General features: G+C 38.7%; 2 protein-coding genes across 7 annotated transcripts in view; one reads left to right on the forward strand and one right to left on the reverse strand.

Annotated features, from left to right (window-relative positions):
- ANKS1B (ankyrin repeat and sterile alpha motif domain containing 1B) overlaps positions 1-18,693 on the forward strand; it is a gene marked incomplete at both ends in the record, with an annotated part of 793,016 nt that overhangs the window by 27,286 nt on the left and 747,037 nt on the right. The window lies entirely within an intron of this gene.
- LOC311184647 (60 kDa heat shock protein, mitochondrial-like) lies at positions 1,990-15,294 on the reverse strand (the record flags this gene model as incomplete). The annotated part of the gene is given in 7 exon segments (XM_084254835.1): positions 1,990-2,638; positions 2,640-3,124; positions 3,128-3,244; positions 3,248-3,766; positions 11,210-11,397; positions 12,351-12,452; positions 15,087-15,294. Coding segments are annotated over 7 exon segments (2,268 nt in total).

Raw genomic sequence — 18,693 nt, forward strand, 5'->3', positions numbered from 1 at the left:
TTCTTGCTTTTGTGCTTTATGCTGTTTCCCCTGGACTTGTTCTCCTTCTTTAAAGTCTCAACTTTATAAAATTGTATATCTTTGCAAGTTTGACCTGAAATAACTGCCTCTCTAAGAAATGACTCCTGTTATTTTTCCCCCAGCCTCCAAATCAACATCCAACTAGCAAAACATTTATTCCTCCTTTGAGAGAGACTGACTTTTAGGGTCAGTCAGTTCTGTTTATACCCTCCCAGATACTTGCCATATGACTTGGAAAATAAATGTTTTTAATCTGTCTGAGCCTTTGGTTTTCTTATCTATAAACATATCACATCGTTCTTGACGGGACTAAAAGTAGTAATTTAATATTGTTTTCTCCCCTTCTATTCAGTTTTAAAATTAATGCTGTTGAAACAGCTGTTTTATTGTCATTTGTATCCTTCTCCTGTCTTCCAACCCTGAGTCTTGAGCTCAGATCGTGTCTTCCTCAACTTCAGTATCTGAAGTAGTGCTCTGTAAGGATTGATTTGATTGCATTGAAGTAAGAAGGAAACACCTCAGTGTTGATCCTTAGCTGAAGAATTCTGATTTCCTGATAAAATTAGAGAAATTTCGTATTCTACACTTTGTTCCCTAATCTTTGCTACATGGTCTGCTTTTGTAAGTTCACTTTTGTTTTCTCCCACATTGCAAAGGAGGTGCGATATTGGAGAGAGGGATGCTATGACTTGATTTTTCCTTTGATGGGAACTGAGCCATATGTTTGTATTGAGTCAGCTGTTCCAGACTCTGAATTCTCAATCAGATGGTCAGCAGCATTTAATTGAATTTCCAACATGTGCAAGGCTACTCTGGGTGCTGTCACTCAAGGAGGTGTAACCATCTGGAACAACTTTTTCTAAGAACCCAGAATAGGAGAATGTGTCTTTTTTGTATCTAAAATTAAATGATACTAATTTTGACAAAGTAAATAGCTGGCATCAATGTTCTTTTGCCTCTCTTCTCTCCAGTTTTATCATTCTTTCTTCCAGTCTCTGAGAGAAGGCATCCTTTTTTTTTGTTGTGACAACTTTTTCCTTGATTTCTTTCCTTCTTAATTATTGGTAATTTATGTAATACAGAATTCTGACATTTAAAGTCGTCTTCAATGCATTTTAGCTTAAGGATCCTGTTAAAACTGTGTGTGTGTGTGTGTGTGTGTGTGTGTGTATGTGAGAGAGAGAGAGAGAGAGAGATAGGGAATCTTTAGATTCCCTGCCATAATCCCAAGCACTGTGAATGTGATGGATGTTATCCCCTTGATTATATTAGGCTACATAGCAAAAGGGATTTTGAGATATAATTCAGGTTACTAATCAGTTAACCTTAAGTTAGGAAGCTTATCTGGCCAGTACTAATACAGAGTTTTTTCTCAGCTGATAGTCAGAAGGGAAGTCAGAGATTCAAAACATAAGAAGAAACCATTGCATTGTTGCTGGTTTGAAGGGGTATGTAAGGGCAGAGAGCCCTCAGGTTGACTTTTTTTTTAAATTTAACTTTAAACAAATTTTTATTACACAAAGGTTGTCACATAATTGGATATTTCTCTACTTTGTACACAATTATTTTTCTCTCCACAGAAAGGCTACTTCTTAACTTCTCCTCTGGTGATGGCAAGCACGAAAATCCTGATTTTAACAGAATAGTAGTAAAAATGCCTCGGTGATTTAAGTTTAAAGCAGTACATTGGTACATGGCTCTTGCACTCAGTCATCAGGAATGTACAAATGTCTTTTTATTCAAAAATACAAAATAAATTACCTGTAGGTATGGACAACGACAGCAGTAAACCATTATATGTTGTCAACTGAAACCAATAACTGATGATTATAGTGATTTTCTTAAACATCAGCCAGCCTTTTCTTCAGTCATTTCCTTCAACTGACTTCTCTGAAGTTATAGATGAGGAACCCTGCTTTGAGCTTCCTCTCACAGTTCATCAATAATGGTAAATCACTATTCTAGGAATTAGAACATGCCACCTCCCATACCACCTCCCATTCCCCCCATTCCACCCATTGCAGGGTCCTTCTCTTCTTTAGGAATTTCTGTAACTACAACTTCTGCTGTAGTTAACAGAGAGGCTACTCCAGCAGCATCCAATAAGGCTGTTCTTATGACCTTGGTTGGATCAATGATTCCTTTTTCCACCATATTCACAAAATCTTCTACCTTAGCATCATAACCAACTTCTGAGGAACTCTGCAAAATTTTCTCAACTATTAATGATCCTTCAACACCTACTTTCTTAGCAATAGTCATTGCAGGAATTTTGAGTGTTCTTTTAATAATCTCTATACCAATTTTCTGATCTTCATTAGCTGGAGTTAATGAGTCCAAGGCTGGAATGCACCGAAGGAGAGCACAACCTCCTCCCAGAACAATGCCTTCTTCAACAGCCGCTCGTGTAGCATTGAGGGCATCAGTTACTCTGTCTTTCTTTTCATTCACTTCAACATCACTTGTCCCACCAACCTTCAGCACAGCTACTCCATCTGAGAGTTTTGCCAGATGTTCATTTAGTTTTTCTTTTTCATATTCACTAGTTGTGATATCTAACTGCTCAATGATTTCTTGAATACGTTTTTCAATTTGAGCCTTGTCACCTTTTCCTTGGCATGGCATCATCTTTGGTCACGATGACCTCTCCAACTTTTCCTAAGTCATGAGGTTGAACATCTTCAAGATTTAAAGTTAATCCCTCTGCTCCAAATATTGCACCACCAGTAGCAATAGCCATATGTTTCAGCAGATTCTTTCTATTGTCACCGAAACCTGGAGCTTTGACTGCTACAACTTGAAGACCAACTTTTAGCCTATTCAAAACAAGTGTACTCAGAGCTTCTCCATCGACATCTTCTGCAATTATGACCAAAGGCTTACGGTGAGCATTGGCAATTTCAAGAGCAGGTACAATGGACTGAACGCTAGAAATTTTCTTTTCACTCAATAGAACATAGGCATCTCGGAATTCACATTTCTGACCTTTTGATGTATTAATAAAGTAGGGAGAAATATAACCTCGATCAAACTTCATACCTTCAATAATTTCTAATTCATTATTTAGTGTTTTTCCATCCTTTACTGTGATGACCCCCTTTCTTCAAACCTTTTTCATTGTATCAGAAATGATGTTTCCAATTTCTTTGTCTCCATTTGCAGAAATTGTAGCAACCTGAGCAATTTCTTCAGGGGTTTTCACTGGTTTTGACTGCTTCTTAAATTAAGCAATTACAGCATCAACAGCCAACATCACACCTCTCCTTATTTCCACTGGATTAGCACCTTTGCTAATCTTCTCGAAGCCTTCTTTGTCAATAGAGTGGGCCAGTACAGTGGCAGTAGTAGTACTATCCACGGCCTCTTCATTTGTGTTATTGGCAACATCTTGAACAAGTTTGGCACCAATATTTTTATGTTTATCTTTTGTGTCAATGGACTTTGCAACAGTCACACCATCTTTTGTTACTTTGGGACTTCCCCAACTTTGTTCAATAATCACTGTTCTTCCCTTTGGCCCCATAGTAACCGCCACAGTATCAGCTAAAAGGTCTACACCTTGAAGCATTAAGGCTTGGGCATCTGCACCAAATTTTACATCTTTGGCATAAGCCTGAGTGAGATGAGGAGCCAGGGCCCTGGACACCAGCCTAATCTGGCAAAAGACAGAGTGATCGAAGCATTTCTGCAGGGCGGCAGCAGGGCATGCGGTGGACGAGTCGGACCGTCGGCGGCGTGTGAGGCCCTTGGGTTGATATTAAGGTCTTCTGTGATTTAGTCCATTTAGTCTTCTTGTTCCTTTAGTCTTTATTTTCTAGGCAAATTGTTGCTTTCCTTCCCCTGTTATTCACTTACTTAAAAAAGATTTGCTGAATGTCTATAATATACCAGATATTCCCCTAGGTACTAGAGAGACAATTATAAAGCGATAGTCTTGACCTCTCAGAACTTGAAGTTTAGCTGGAGAAATGTTAAGTGAAATAATTACACATACAATTTAATTGCAATTATGAAGCATGTTCCCTAATTAAAAATGAAGCCTACCATATTCCTACTAATTCCAAATTGTCTTAAAACTAGCCACATTGCCCTTTTTTTCTGTGATTCTTTTCTTTATCACAGTTAGAACTCATTCTCCAACTCTGGTTCTGCTTTATCTGTAACTTTGCTTTATATGATTATATGTGAATATTCTTTTACTTACAAGTTATCTAAACAATTAGTGTAGAATTTGAATCACTTTCAAATGAATCTTGAATTTCTAGGTATCTAATAGCAAGTTGATGCATTAAATAAGTTGTATTGTGGGTTAGTCTTCCCAAATTTTTTTTCTAAGTATCAGTTTTTTAAAAATAAGCACAAGGAACTATGGTAATGGTGCACAGGTGAATTGGTGGTGGGAATTTCATGGAAAATCATACATTGTACAAAAATGAAGGATGATGTAATAAATATATATAAAATAAATAAATAAATCATTAAATTTGTTTGGGACAAATCTACTAGTTACTATTAGAAAATATAGATTCCACTTAAGTTGATCAATAATCATAACTAGATTTCATGACCAAATTTTATTTTATTTATTTATTTTTTTTTCTGGTAAACATTTTTATTCTTTTTTTTTTTTATAAATTTTATTGTTATATTCCCCATACAATTGCAGCCCCCCCATTCTGACCCCAATCCCTCCCCTCCCACCCCCGCCCCCCTAAAAGTGTCTCTGGTTCATAGTTTTTTGTTGATTTTGATTTTCACTTTCTTATAGTTATTCATTTTCCTGGTTCCTTATTTAAGTTTTCTAGATTCCTGCTATGAGTGAGACCATCCGGTATTTTTCTTTTTCTTTTTGGCTTATTTCGCTGAGCATGATCCCTTCCAGCGCCATCCATGTTGCTGCAAATTGCATGTGTTTATCTTTTTTGAATGCTGAGTAATATTCCATGGTATATATGTACCACATCTTCTTGATCCAGTCATCTATTTTTGGGCATTTGGGTTGTTTCCAAAGCTTAGCTATTGTAAACAGTGCTGCTATAAACATAGGGGTGCAGGTGTTCTTTGGAATTGATGTTTCTGTGTCCTTTGGGTAAATACCTAGGAGTGGAATTGCTGGGTCATATGGAAGCTCTATGTTTAGTAGGTCCAGAAATCTCCACACAGCTTTCCACAGTGGTTGGACCAGTTTGCACTCCCACCAACAGTGCAGAAGAGTTCCTTTTTCTCCACACCCTCGCCAACATTTGTTGTTGCTAGTTTTTTTAATATGTGCCATTCTCACTGGTGTAAGATGGTATCTCATGGTAGTTTTGATTTGCATTTCCCTGATGACAAGTGATGTTGAACATTTTTTCATATGCTTGTTGGCCATTTGCATTTCCTCTTCAGAGAAGTTTCTTTTAAGCTCTTCTGCCCATTTTTTGACTGGATTATTTTCTTTGTTGTTGTTGAGTCTCATCAGCTCTTTGCAGATTTTTGTGATCAGTCCTTTATCATTAGTGTTGGGTGCAAAAATGTTCTCCCAGTTGGTGGGGTTTCTCTTTGTTTTTGTTATTGTCTCTTTTGCTGTGCAAAAGCTCTTTAATTTGATGTAGTCCCAGCTGTTTATCTTTGCCTTCACTATCACTGCTTTGGGTGATGTGTCTGTAAAGATGTCTTTGATGTGCAAATCACGTAGTGTTTCGCCTATATTTCCTTCTATATATTTTTATGGTTTCAGGTCTTATGTCTAGTTCTTTAATCCATTTTGAGTTGATTTTTGTGTATGGTGTGAGGTGGTGGTCAAGCTTCATTCTTTTGCATGTAGCGACCCAGTTTTCCCAGCACCATTTATTGAACAAACTTTCTTTGCTCCAATACATATTCTTTGCACCTTTGTCAAAGATTAGTTGACCATAAATCTGTGGGTTTATTTCTGGATTTTCTATTCGATTCCATTGGTCTGTATGTCTGTTCTTGTTCCAATACCATGCAGTTTTGATGATTATGGCTTTGTAGTATAGTTTGAAGTCTGGGAGTGTGATGCCTCCATTCCCTTCTTTTTTTTTCAGGAGAGCTTTGGCTATTCGGGGTTTTTTGTGATTCCATATGAATTTCATCAATAATTGTTCTATTTCTTTGAAGAATGACATTGAAATTTTGATTGGAATAGCATTGAATCTGTATATTGCTTTTGGAAGGATGGCCATTTTAATAATGTTTATTCTTCCAATCCATGAGCAGGGGATGTCTCTCCATTTCTTTGTGTCTTCTTCTATTTCTTTTAACAGTGTTTTATAGTTTTCTTTGTATAGGTCCTTTACCTCTTTTGTTAGATTTATTCCCAAATATTTGATTTTTTTTTGTTTCAATAACAAAAGGGATGGTCTTTTTGATTTCTTCTTCTTCAGATTTATTGTTTGTGTATAGGAAGGCTACTGACTTTTGCGTGTTGATTTTGTATCCTGCCACTTTACTGAACTGATTGATGAGTTGAATTAGCTTTTCTGTGGAGTTTTTGGGGTTCTCTATGTATAATATCATATCGTCTGCAAATAGTGATAGTTTGACTTCTTCTTTTCCTATTTGGATTCCTTGGATGTCTTTCTCTTGTCATGACCAAATTTTAAATGGATGAACTTCAAGAGTTTTTCTTTTTTCTTTTTTTTTAATATTTATTTATTTATTTATTTATTTATACAAGCACTGAGTACAGTCAGAAACACGGGGTAGTGAGAGAATTCACCAAAGCCAGAGCGGGGAACAGAACAGGCAGACCGACAAAGTATACTGCTGAGGAGAGCAGCGGGTGGCAGGAAAGGTCTCCGTGCCATGTGGGACCCTCGCCGGTGGCTGGGGATCGAACTGCTGCTGCAGAGGCTGCGGGCAGCTTCGCAGCCCAGCCCTCAACCACTGCGCCACCAGGGGAGGCCCCAGGAGTTTCTTTTATTTACTTCCTCATCTCATTTTATCTCCACTACAGGCCTAACAAGCAAATTTGGGGCTCTCTTTTAGTGTAGATTGCTGGAGCGTGGGAAGACAGATGGATACACTCTAAGATATGGAAGTGGAAAATGTTCTTTATTGAAACAGTTCGTGAGTTTACTAATTTGGCCATTTCTGCTAATTTTTTCCTTCTACATTTTAATAATCCAAACCTAATGTGTGGTATTATCTGCTATTCTGATATTCTGCTGATATTATCATTGGGAATCAGGAGACCTCACTTTCTTTAGTGATAGTATCTATAGTTGTGGTAATAGTGGTATGCAGTTCTGACTGCTTGTGCTGCTGGTTTTTTTCTCTTTTGATTATTATGTTAGAAACTGTGAAAGACTGGAGAGTAGTGTTTGGGTTAGGTCAAAGTGCATTATTTCCTGCATTGAACTAACTTTTGCAAGACTGGAAGCTTCAACTTTGATCTCATTAGCAGTAGTTGATTACCACTACTTTGGTAATCTGACTACCTAGATGAACCAAATATAGTTTCTTTGTCTTCATTCTTTTATCTAACTCCAGGGTGTTTAAGTGCTGAATCCCATGGCCTCTCAGTCTCTAGTAAGCCAGTTGGGCTTCGTTACATGCACTTGCAGGGCAGTGACTGCATGATCTCCTAAAACATAATTTTGGAAGTTCCATAACGTTGCTCTGCCATATTATTTTGATCAATCTAAATCACAACCAGCCCAGATTCAGGGGATGGGAAAATAAATGGTACCGCTTGATTGGAGAAGCAACTACGCCACATTGCAAAAGGGTGTATATTTCCAGAATAGAAGGTATCTGTAACTATATTTTACAGCCACCCTCAAAGACTTTGCCCATTTTTTGGGTGGGGGGTATCTTATTGATTTATAAGTACTCTTTATGTGAGGTGACTGTTGTCTGGATACCATTTTAATAACTTTCATAGTCTGGATACTGTTTTAATAACAATTTTGTAGCTAAGGAAGTAAAACTTGGAGAGGTTAAATAACTTCCCCAGGATTACACAGCTGGTAAATGAGATAGTCTGGATTCACACTCTGTTCTCTCTGACTCCATAACCTCACTAAACTGGCCATTTACTATAGTGAAACAGAATTGTCTTTTAGGAAGTTCATCCCTGAAAGCAGAGAGACTATTATTTACCATCATGTGCTTATATGTTTTTATTCAGGGTAAGCAGTAGAAGGAGTAGGAAAGTAGGAGAGGGAAGTAGATATATTATTAAATATTGGCAGGAAAAATATAACATTTTTAGGTTAGATAGAATTTCTGCGGCTCTTAATGATTTTCAATAACTTGTTTATTAAAATTGCTATTGCCTCTCCTCATTATTTGTCACCTCTTATGTCTTACTTTGTTCATCTAGCCGTAGGCATGTAAGTTCTTAAGTCTACTGTATAGCTTGTCTATGCTCTTAGCAATTTAAAGGCAGAATAAATATTATTAGACTTTCTTTTCATCTCCTTTTCCAAAGGATTTTTTCCAGCTGCTTATTAGACTTGAGAAAGATTTGAGGTGTGGGGATCTCTGAGATTCCCTGTTAGGGGTTGGCAGACTGTAGCCTGTGGTCCAAATCCAGCCGATAGCTGATAGCTTGCTTTTTATAAATGAAATTTCACTGGAGCACAGCCGTACCCATTCATTTACATATTGTCTGTGGTGGCTTTCCTGCTGTGATGTTGAATAGCTCCTGTGGAGTTAGGACTCACGGGCACTTTTACAGAAAATGTTTCTACATCTCTTTTCTATATAATGTGAGACCTATTTAGGTCATTCTGTTGAACATGTGAGATGTTATTGCAAGTCAGGAGACAGCCAAGAGGCTGACTGGCCCTGCATGTCACTGGCCCTTAGCAAATGTAAGTGATTAAGTCTGTTGGTTCAAATTTCTGGTCTAAAAAAGCATAGGTCCAGAGCAAATGTAGTAGAATGACCATTTTAAGATGAGGTCATTTATCTTGATTTGTAGTGTGGGTGGATGTTCTTGAGTTTGGTTTACTAGGTATTACTCATCACTACAAGTAGCAGGTGAGAGACTTGCTCTCACCTGTACTGTAAGACGTATTGGTATATATTTTTGACCATGTCATGTATTCTTATGCCTGATATAAGATGATGATGTTGCAGCCATGGGATTGTTGCTGATGTTCACAGACTGGACATTCAGAGAGATACCTCTCTGCACTGTGTGAACCCACATCTTGCACACTCATCTTGCACACGCATCTCCGATCATGCCATCCACATGTTCCTTCCACTTATTTTGCTCTTATTTCCTGCAAGTTTGGAAATGTGATTATGCAGTTACTAATGTTACATGAATGATTTTCTCAGGCAACCATGCAAATTTTATCTCCCTAAATTGTCAGTAGAAGTACTTCTTAACTGTTAATGATTTGCAAAGTGCTCTTTTTTATTGTGTGTAATTCAAGGAAATTAAAATAACTCTAAGATATGCAATAAAAATAACTTTATTAACTGTCCATTTGGAAACAGGTTACTGATTCACTTTTTCTGTCATAGAAAAATTAAATGAAATAGCTGTGAATCTCCTTTTACAAAGGAGAAAACTGCATTACACTGGCATATATTTTGTCACATATTTTATGTTTTACAAGTAATTCACTTACTTTGCTTTAAAAAAAAAAGTGGACACTAAAGAATGCCAATGGCAATTGAATTCTTTTTCTGCTTCTCACTGTTGAGTAACAAAAGAAATTGTTTACTTTTAGTTACATTTATGATTCTGATAAAATTGTGCTAATCTATCATTTCCACCCTTGTGAAAATATCTGTGCCGCAGGAGTCTGTGATGATATGGCTTCTGAAAGGAGGCTAAGGTCCGCTAGGTGTGTGTAGGCTTACCTGGCTTGTTTGATAGGAGCATGTGTCCCCAAACAGATACTAATTGTCATTTTTTTTTATTATTTATTTGTTTGTTTGCTCTGTTTACACATGCACTGGGTACAGTCAGAAGCACATGGGAGGGTGAGAGAATTCACCAGAGCCAGAGCGGGGAGCAGAGCAGGCAGAAGGACCAAAGCACACTGCTGAGGGGAGCAGTGGGCGGCAGGAGAGGTCTGCGCGCCATGTGGGACCCTCCTCCAGTGGCAGGGGAGCAGCTGGGGATCGAACCGGCACTGCAGAGGCTGCGGGCAGCTTCGCAACCCAGCGCTCAACCGCTGCGCCACCGGGGAGGCCCACTAATTGTCATTTAAGAAAAGGTGATGCTAGGTTTCAGGAATGAACGGGACAAGGGTATCATTGGCAGAGCTCTTTTTTTCAGCTCTCACTCTGCTTCTGAGTGTTTGCTTTGTTCTCTTGAGCCTAGTCCCTGCACATGACTGCTCCTAGAAAGGGACTTCAGTCTGCTCTCTTAGTTTCTGAATGAAACAAGCAAGAATCTCATAGACATGTATAGCTCTGGTGGCATCATTAAGGTCAAATATCTTTCTTTTCACTCTAGCCAAACAAGGTGGCCTACAGAGTAAGCAGGATTTTCAAGAAGGCGGGAGCTTATATTGTAACTACGTAATTATAGACATGGGGTAAGAATATTTTTGAGAAGGGGCAAAGTGGGAGACTTTTCTACGAGGCCATTTAGGGATTAGGAAAGAATCATCCTAGCCATCGTTCTTCCTTTTACCAAGTTTTGCCTTCCTTTCAAAAATCTCCCTGGAATATGTCCTTTCCTTTTCTTTTCCACCTTGGTTAAGGCTATTACCTTAGCTGTGAAAGGCTTTGTTGGGCCACACTTCTGGTCATGATCCTCCACTGTTTAAAATCCTTTAAAAATGGCCAGTCACCTTCTTATAAAAGTGTGACATACACAGCTTTTCATGATCCTTACTTTTCGTCATTTCTTATCTTGGCAGCCTCCCATGGACTTAGACATCACACTCCTGATGGTTGTCCAAATGGCTTTGCATCTGCTCTTTCCTCTTGGAATGTTCTTGCTTCTTTTCTTCTCCCAGTGGAATTCTAGCCATACACTAGCATGTAGGACAGGCAGTGCATTCATAGGGACTATGGTTTTGCATGATGGTGTCTTTGGTCCCTAACACATAGAAGATAGTTAATGCTTGTCAGATTAGCCTTGAAGGGTAAGAGCCCATGCTTTTGTGTCCCTGCAATGCTTCTATTCCTGCCACCATGGCTGTTCTGTTTGCAAAGTCACTGTGTAAGCATTGAAGGGGCTGAGAACAGTGTGGCTGGTGCTCACTGCAGGAGTCATCTTTCCCTCTTGCTGTTTAGGCTCCCTGTGCTCTCCGTGCTCTGCTGAGTCTTTATACCTTGTGTCCACTCCCAGAGGGTCGTCTACCTGTCTCTTTTCCATGCCACCTTGGTCTGATGATCCATGATTTCTTCTTCCAGGCCCCTTGACAATTAGTAGAACCACTAGCCACTGTCCTTGCCACACACATAGGTAAACATATTTTATAAATTTTTCCAGCTTCCTAAAATACATCTGCTTTGTTAAGTGAAGTACTCCTGTTGCCCTGACTTATGCTTGAACTTTAAAACAGGGACGATGACTGTATTAGTCTTGATGACCTAAGTCCAACATTTAGTTCCTGCAGTGGTTATTTTGAAACTATTTTTTTTTTAATTCCACCTTAAGATGGTGAAAGAAAATGAAAATTTCTATTCTTCTCTAGTTCTACAGAAACTATGCTATTTATGGCTCTCTTAGGCCTTAGGAAAATCCTTTCTTAAGGTACAAATGGTAATTATAACTTTTTCTCAGAGGAAATGTCTTTTGCACTAGTGAAACAAAGATATAAATTTAGAACATAAAATTTGATGTTTCCTCTTTTAAATTTATTGTTTCTGCTTCTGTTTGATTTCATTATTATTTTATCATCAGCTAGATCAAGGGAATGAAATTAATTTTTCATAGGAACATTTCAAGCATCAGTTTTACAGTCGCAACTTTTTTTTGCAACATCATTTGCATTTATTTTATATTGACTTTATTCCAGGGCCATACATTTTTTTTTTTCCCTGTGGGACCCTCACCAGTGGCCGGGGAATGAACTGGCGCTGCAGAGGCTGCGGGCAGCCTCTCAGCCCAGTGCTCAACTGCTGGGCCACCAGGGGAGGCCCAGGGCCATACATTTTTATTTCTTCACTTTCTTCTAGGATGTCCTTTTCTTCTGGTTTTGAAACCATATGTTCCTTTTCAGTAAGGATCATCTCAGTGTGCCAGGGATGACCTGCTTGGTGACCAGAGGGAATCTGCATCTAAATCTTTAAGTTCAGCATTACTTTCTGCATGCTTTAAGCCTGTACAGTAAAAAAAATCAGCATTTGGGGGGACCTCATCCCATCATCCTCCCCTACTGCGTGTATCCTTGGCACACCTGCCAGCTCTGCCGTTATGTTGGCAGAATGGCACACGTTGCTTTTGTAGGTGACATCTTTCAGATAATTGGTGGATTTCAGGACATACATACTCTTGAGGCCTGGATAGTTTCACAAGGGTGATGAGAATAAACATAAGGATTTGAACCTTATTTTGCATGAATTTGAAGGGTTTCCTGGGTCATGTAAGTAGTGGTTGCCCAAGTCTATTTATAGGAAGTAGTCAGTAGAAACTCTTTGGAGGGAGATCCTTTTCTGGTTTATAAGCATGATGATTGGGTGGTCACATGGCTGTGTGAGATGTGCCTCCCTTAAACCTTGTAACGACGTTGGGACATTACCCTTCTGATGTGGAAAAAAAAGAAAAAAAAAGGAAACTCTTTGGAGGTAGAAGCAAGTTAGGGAAGAAATGAGAAAGAGTGAGTGTGGTAGGAGAAAAATGCTTATGGGATTATACAAAATATCCAGGTCTCTTGACTGCAAATAAAAGCAGTCATTTCACCAACAAATGGGTTTATTTGAAACAACAGCAAGGGAGTTTGTAAATGCACATCTCATGTCAAGACTCTCATGCACTACTGGAATCAGAGGCCAGCAGATCCCTAGACAGACTTTGGAGGACCCCCTTTTTCCTTCCATTGGGGCTGGAGTGGCAGTGTCACTTCCCACTAGCAATGTAGTTTGCTGACCACGCGTGCATGGGCACTCTCTTCTAGCCTCCTGACCTTCTTTCAGTTGGGTTTATGTGTATTAATTTTCACAGGTCACCAAAAAAAAGTTTTTTTTAATTAATTCTTCAGCTGGGCAGTATATGTAATTGGAGAATAATAATAGCTGAACAATTAATAAGTAGTCATTTTCCTTGTCTTGGACCCTTGAAGTTGTGCTACTCTATGTCTTGCTGTGGCTACCTTTTGTTTAGGCAGCTTGATGCTCTTTTAATTTCCTAAATTTTCATTTCCTTTTCATGTTCTTTCAGGTTTGGACTACTTTTTCCCATTATTTCTTTAAGTAATTTTTCAGTTCCCTTCTCTCTCTTTTCTTCTGGGATATCTATGATTCTTATATTTCCTTTCTTCATGGTGTCAAATAATTCTCTATGTATTGCTTCATTTTTCTCCTTTGTATCTCTTTTCTTTTCTATTTTGATTCTTTCCCCATTTGCATCTTTGAGCACGTTGATTTGATCCATTTGGTTGATTCTACTTCCTTGACTTTCTCCAGAATATTTCATCTCCTCTGTTAGTCTTTCTATACCCTGCAATTCCATTAGTTTCTTTTCTTTTTTTTTTTCAGGCACAAAACAGGATGCTGCTGAACAAGCAAGATTCTGGCCTTTTTATTGATAGAATAATCATACAGCATCATTACGTAGGGTAGAAGGACAAGGAGAAAAGTATGGGTGAAACTAAAGAATGTGTTTTTGTCATCTAGGGCTTCAGGGGGCCATGAGTCTACTGACCCAATAATTCTTAACTGCCTGGCAACCTAGTGTTGAAACCATACCCCAGCCTTCTGGCATGGTTCTAATCTTACTCTATTAGTTTCTTATTTAAAGTTTCAATTTTGATCTTCTGTTCCTATCATGTGTTTCTCATAGCATTCATTTGCTTCTCTGAGTTTTCTTGCATATCTCTGTATTGTTTTTCTGAATTTCCTTTGTATTGTTCCAATTGTTTTATTTTCTTAATCATGGCAATTTTTTTTAAAGATTTACTTATTTTTATGCAAGAGCTGGGGTACAGACCAGAGGTGTGGGAGGGTGAGAGGATTCACCAGAGACAGAGCAGGGAGCAGAACAGGCAGATGACAGAAATACACTGCTGAAGGGAGCAGCAGGCACAACAGGAGAGGTCTGCTGCGCCCTGGGGGATTCTCACCAGCTAGCGGGGATCGAACTGGCACTGCCAAGGCTGCAGACAGCTTCACAATATGGCGCTCAACCTGCCGCGCCACCGGGAAGGCCCAATCATGGCAATTTTGAATTCTGGGCCTAAGAAGTAAAAAAAGTGCTTCCATGTCTTTGTGTTTTGGGTCTGGAATTTTGTTTTCTCTCAGTGGTGTATTGTTCCCCTGAGGACTTGCTTGGCAATTTGTATTTTTCTTCCTCCCCATTGTTTGCTGTGGGCTGCCCTGCTGTTGTTGGGGCTTTTGTTGTATGTAGATCCTTTTCTTTCACTGTTCTTGGCATTTACTTGTTGGTAGCTGGGACCTTGTGGGGTCTCGGGTGGTGCTGGGATCTTTAGTATCTCCTCAGAGTGTGCTTCCTGTCATGGGAGTCACTAGGACTAGATGGGAGGCATGGCTAGGGATGCAGGCCACCAGGGCGCTCACCCTGATATTCCTCAGGGCTTTCTTCCAGTCGAACTGTCATCTGAGGCTGGGTGGGAGTTGGTGATTTTTGAAGATGGGTGGTGGGTACTTGGGAATTTGTGATACTCTGTCTACTTTTGAATATGTTTTGTATTTTTCATAAATAAAAGTAAATCATGTTAATATTGATAGTAGATAGTATTGCACTTCATAAATATGTTAATTATGATTTCATTTTCCAATTATAGCTAATATTTTCAGAACTGAGTAACAATAATAATCACAAAGATATAGTGCAGAAAATAAAGAAACCATTCTTCTGGCAAGGTGGTTGTAGGCAGGAGACTCAGAATTTTAAATAAATATTTTATGAACTAACTGGAGTTTATGGGACCCAGGAAAATGTCTGTTCTAGTTTCTACACTTGTGGATGAGAGGATCAGAATTTGGCTGGGCAGGTTCATTTGTGTCGTGACTCTGAGTCTGGGTCTCAGCTTTTGGTTCTGGAATTTCCTCCACCCCATCAGATACCTGTGTAATGTAAGATTCTCTCAGGTTATTAAACCCAGTGGTCTGTGCAGCAAGATGGCTAACATGGCAGCAGTGCTCTGTGATCTCAGCACAAGTCATACTGCCATTTACTAGCTATGAAAAAAAAAGGATTTCTTTCACCACCCTGAGTGTCAATTTTCTCACATGTAAATTGGGAAAAATCCTTTCTCTTATGAGAACTAACAGAAATAATATATGTAAAATGTGTAGTAATAGAATTTACTTTCAAGAGAAATAGCTGGGACATAGTAAGCGCTCAATAAATACTTGATATTGTCATCATAGCCATTATTATTATTACTGTTATTATTGTTATTACTTCTGTCCTCATACAATCAAGGCAACTAGAAATTTTGAATTTTAGAATTTTGGCGGATGATCTCTGGGTTGATTATTGAGAACTCTTTGTGAATTTGTATGTTTATGTGTGTATGTGTCTCCAGGTATGCAAATGTGTATGTGTAGTCTGGAACATTAGATACCTTTTAAAAAAAAGTTTTTAAAAGATATAATTCTCACACCTTAAAGTTCACCCATTCAATGTATATAATTCAATGGTTTTTAATATATTCAGATTTGTGAAACAACCATCATCTTCTAATTTTAGAATAATTTCATTACTGCAAAAAGAAACCCGCATACAGATTCACAGTGATTGTGCATTTCTCACATCTCCCTGGCCCTAGGCCATAACTAATACACTTTCTGTCTCTGTAGATTTGCCTAATCTGGATATTTTATATAAATGAAACCATGTAATGCACAGTCTTTTATGACTGTCCTCTTTCAGAGTTTATCCACATTGATGCATGTATGAGTACTTCATTCCTTTTATTGTCAAATAATATTCCATTGTGTGAATCTTTTTATAAATTACAGAAGACTTAACACTTTTCTTTATCCCCATGTTTAGGATGGGAGATGACTAAATTCAGCTCTATTCTAGGTAGATGGGAGAATTCTATAATTCTCTCAGGGCTTATAATTGTAGACTGAATCATCTAAGAAAAATAGTGTCTGTACATATGCATGTAATCTTACCCAATTGTGGTCTAGGATGAGAAGCACAGTGGAAGGAGAGAAGAAGGAAAGAGAGAAAGAAAAAAAAATTAAGACATGGGGATTAAAAGAGAGATAAAGGGGGCATTTCAGCAGAGACTGGATGATTGTGTATTAGGGATACTATCTAGAACTTTCTGCAGTGGGTGAGAAATTGACATCGGTTCCTTAGCAGCTCAAGGAATTGAAAAGCCTATTGAGTCATACCTTAATTCTGTAGCGACTACTTTTTTTTAAAAAAAAGATTTATTTATTTTTATGCAAGAACCGGGGTACAGGCCAGATGTGCAGAGGGTAAGAGGACTCACCAGAGAGAGAACGGGGAACAGAACAGGCAGACCAACCGAAATATACTGCTGAGGGGACCAGTGGGTGAGACAGGAGAGGTCTGCCATGCCATGTGGGCATCTCCGCGGCCAGCGGAGACAGAACTGGCACTGCAGAGCCTGCGGACAGCTTCAAAGCACTGAGCTCAACCGCCTGCGCCACCAGGGAGGCCCTACCTTTTTTTTTTTTTTTTTTTTTTTTTTAGCATTAGCATTAGCATAGATTTATCCTCAGCTTAGTATATATAGAATAAATAACATAAAATCTCTGGAATATAGTAATTCTACATTGAATTGCATAATTTTCACATCTCTCCCCTTACAAATATTTTCCTTTTCAAAATGATTTGGGGAGTGATATTTTGATTTTAACTTTCAGGGTTATAATTCTACTCTTTTTTGTTATATTTCTACTTAGGATACAAGATAATCACTATCAGAAGGCCCTTGTTAGTCTGAACTTTAGAGGAACTACTACTTTTAAAAATTATTTTTATTGAAGTAACATCACATAATGTATAATTTTCAGGTGAGGGAGCCACAACTTTGTTAATACACCATTGTATTTCCTCATAAGTCTTTTCAAGTCTAAAAGGCATTTATTCTCACTTCTTTGGGTGAATTTTAAAGCTTACATCCTACAGGGCCTCCCTGGTGGCGCAAGGGGTTAAGGCGCAACCTATGAAGCTAACCGTAGCCACTGCAGCATGAGTTCGATCCCCAGCCAGGGAGCAACCCACATAGGGCAACAGACCTCTCCTGGCTTGCCCGCTGCTCTCCTCAGCAGTGTATTTCGGTCAATCTGCCTGTTCTGTTCCCTACTCTGTCTCTGGTGAACCCTCTCACCCTCACACCTCTGGCCTGTACCCCAGCTCTTGTAAGCATAAAAATAAAATAAATCTTAAAAAAAAAAGCTGACATCCTACTAACAAAATAAGGTTTGTATCAGAACAGTCAGGTTTTCAAAGTTTTTTTTTTTTAAGAATTTATGTAAAGAAGAAAAAAATTATTGCCAAGTGGCACCAAAATCAAAAAGGAATGCTGCATCTACCATGTTAAAACTAGAGTCTGATTTTAAAAGAAGAGAATCAAAACAAAAGAGAAACAGCAAGGACATTTTAAATGCTATCACTTTCTGTTCATCTTCTCCCGGGAAGAGAAAGGTGTCATTCCTGCTGGTGGTTAGGAGGATATACCAAATGTTATTTACAAAGAACATATTACACTTTTCTGTGAAGCAAATGACACAATTCAGAGAACACAAATGGTCCAGTATTGGTCTTTTTATTACTTGCTGAAAAGTTCACCACAGGGCTGCTGCCAGTGATCTTACTGTACCTTTGCATGTTCCTCAGCTCATGCTTTGACATTAGCAGCCACTGAGAACAGCCTGGCTTATTGGAGAACAGTGAGTACTTCTGATCGCTGTAGCACAGGCAGCTTGGCACTGGAGAAGCAGACTTAGGGACTCTGGGGAGGGGATAGCTGCCTGGGGACATGGGAGCAGCAGCAGCCTAGGAAAACGTTATACCTAGGGGAAATTAAGCACGGAACTGATGGTGCTTAAAAAAACCATCAGTGATTTCCTCTGACAGGTTCAAGTGCTCATTATTTAGCAGAGCATGTAAGGCCCACCGTAATTCCCACCCTTACAAACCTTTTGTTATAGCCATTGTCATATTTTCTGTTTTCTTGAAGATGCCTTGCCTGTTCTTATGCTGCATCCTTGCCTGTGCCCTTCAGTCTGTATCTATAAGCTTTGCCTTCAGGAAATATTAGCTTCCTTCTCTGCCCTTTATAGCACCTTGTGAATATCTTTGTTATAATATGGCTTATTCCCTTGTGGTTATTTCTCACACATCTTTCCCCCCTAGACTTTACTTTCCTAAAGGGCAAGAATGATGTTTTATTCATCGTTATGTCTCACTCTGTTGGCACCGTTTGTGGCCTATAATAAATATTTGTGGATGGCAGTCAGAGATAGAATAGTGAAGTGGGAGTGGGAGGAAGTATAAAAATACAAGTATAATTTCAAAAAACAATGTTTTAGTGTTTTGCCTTGAAACTAGTACAGTTTAACAATGTAAAGAAA

The sequence above is a fragment of the Talpa europaea genome, assembly GCF_964194135.1.
Source record: "Talpa europaea genome assembly, chromosome: 15".
Lineage (NCBI taxonomy): Eukaryota > Metazoa > Chordata > Mammalia > Eulipotyphla > Talpidae > Talpa > Talpa europaea.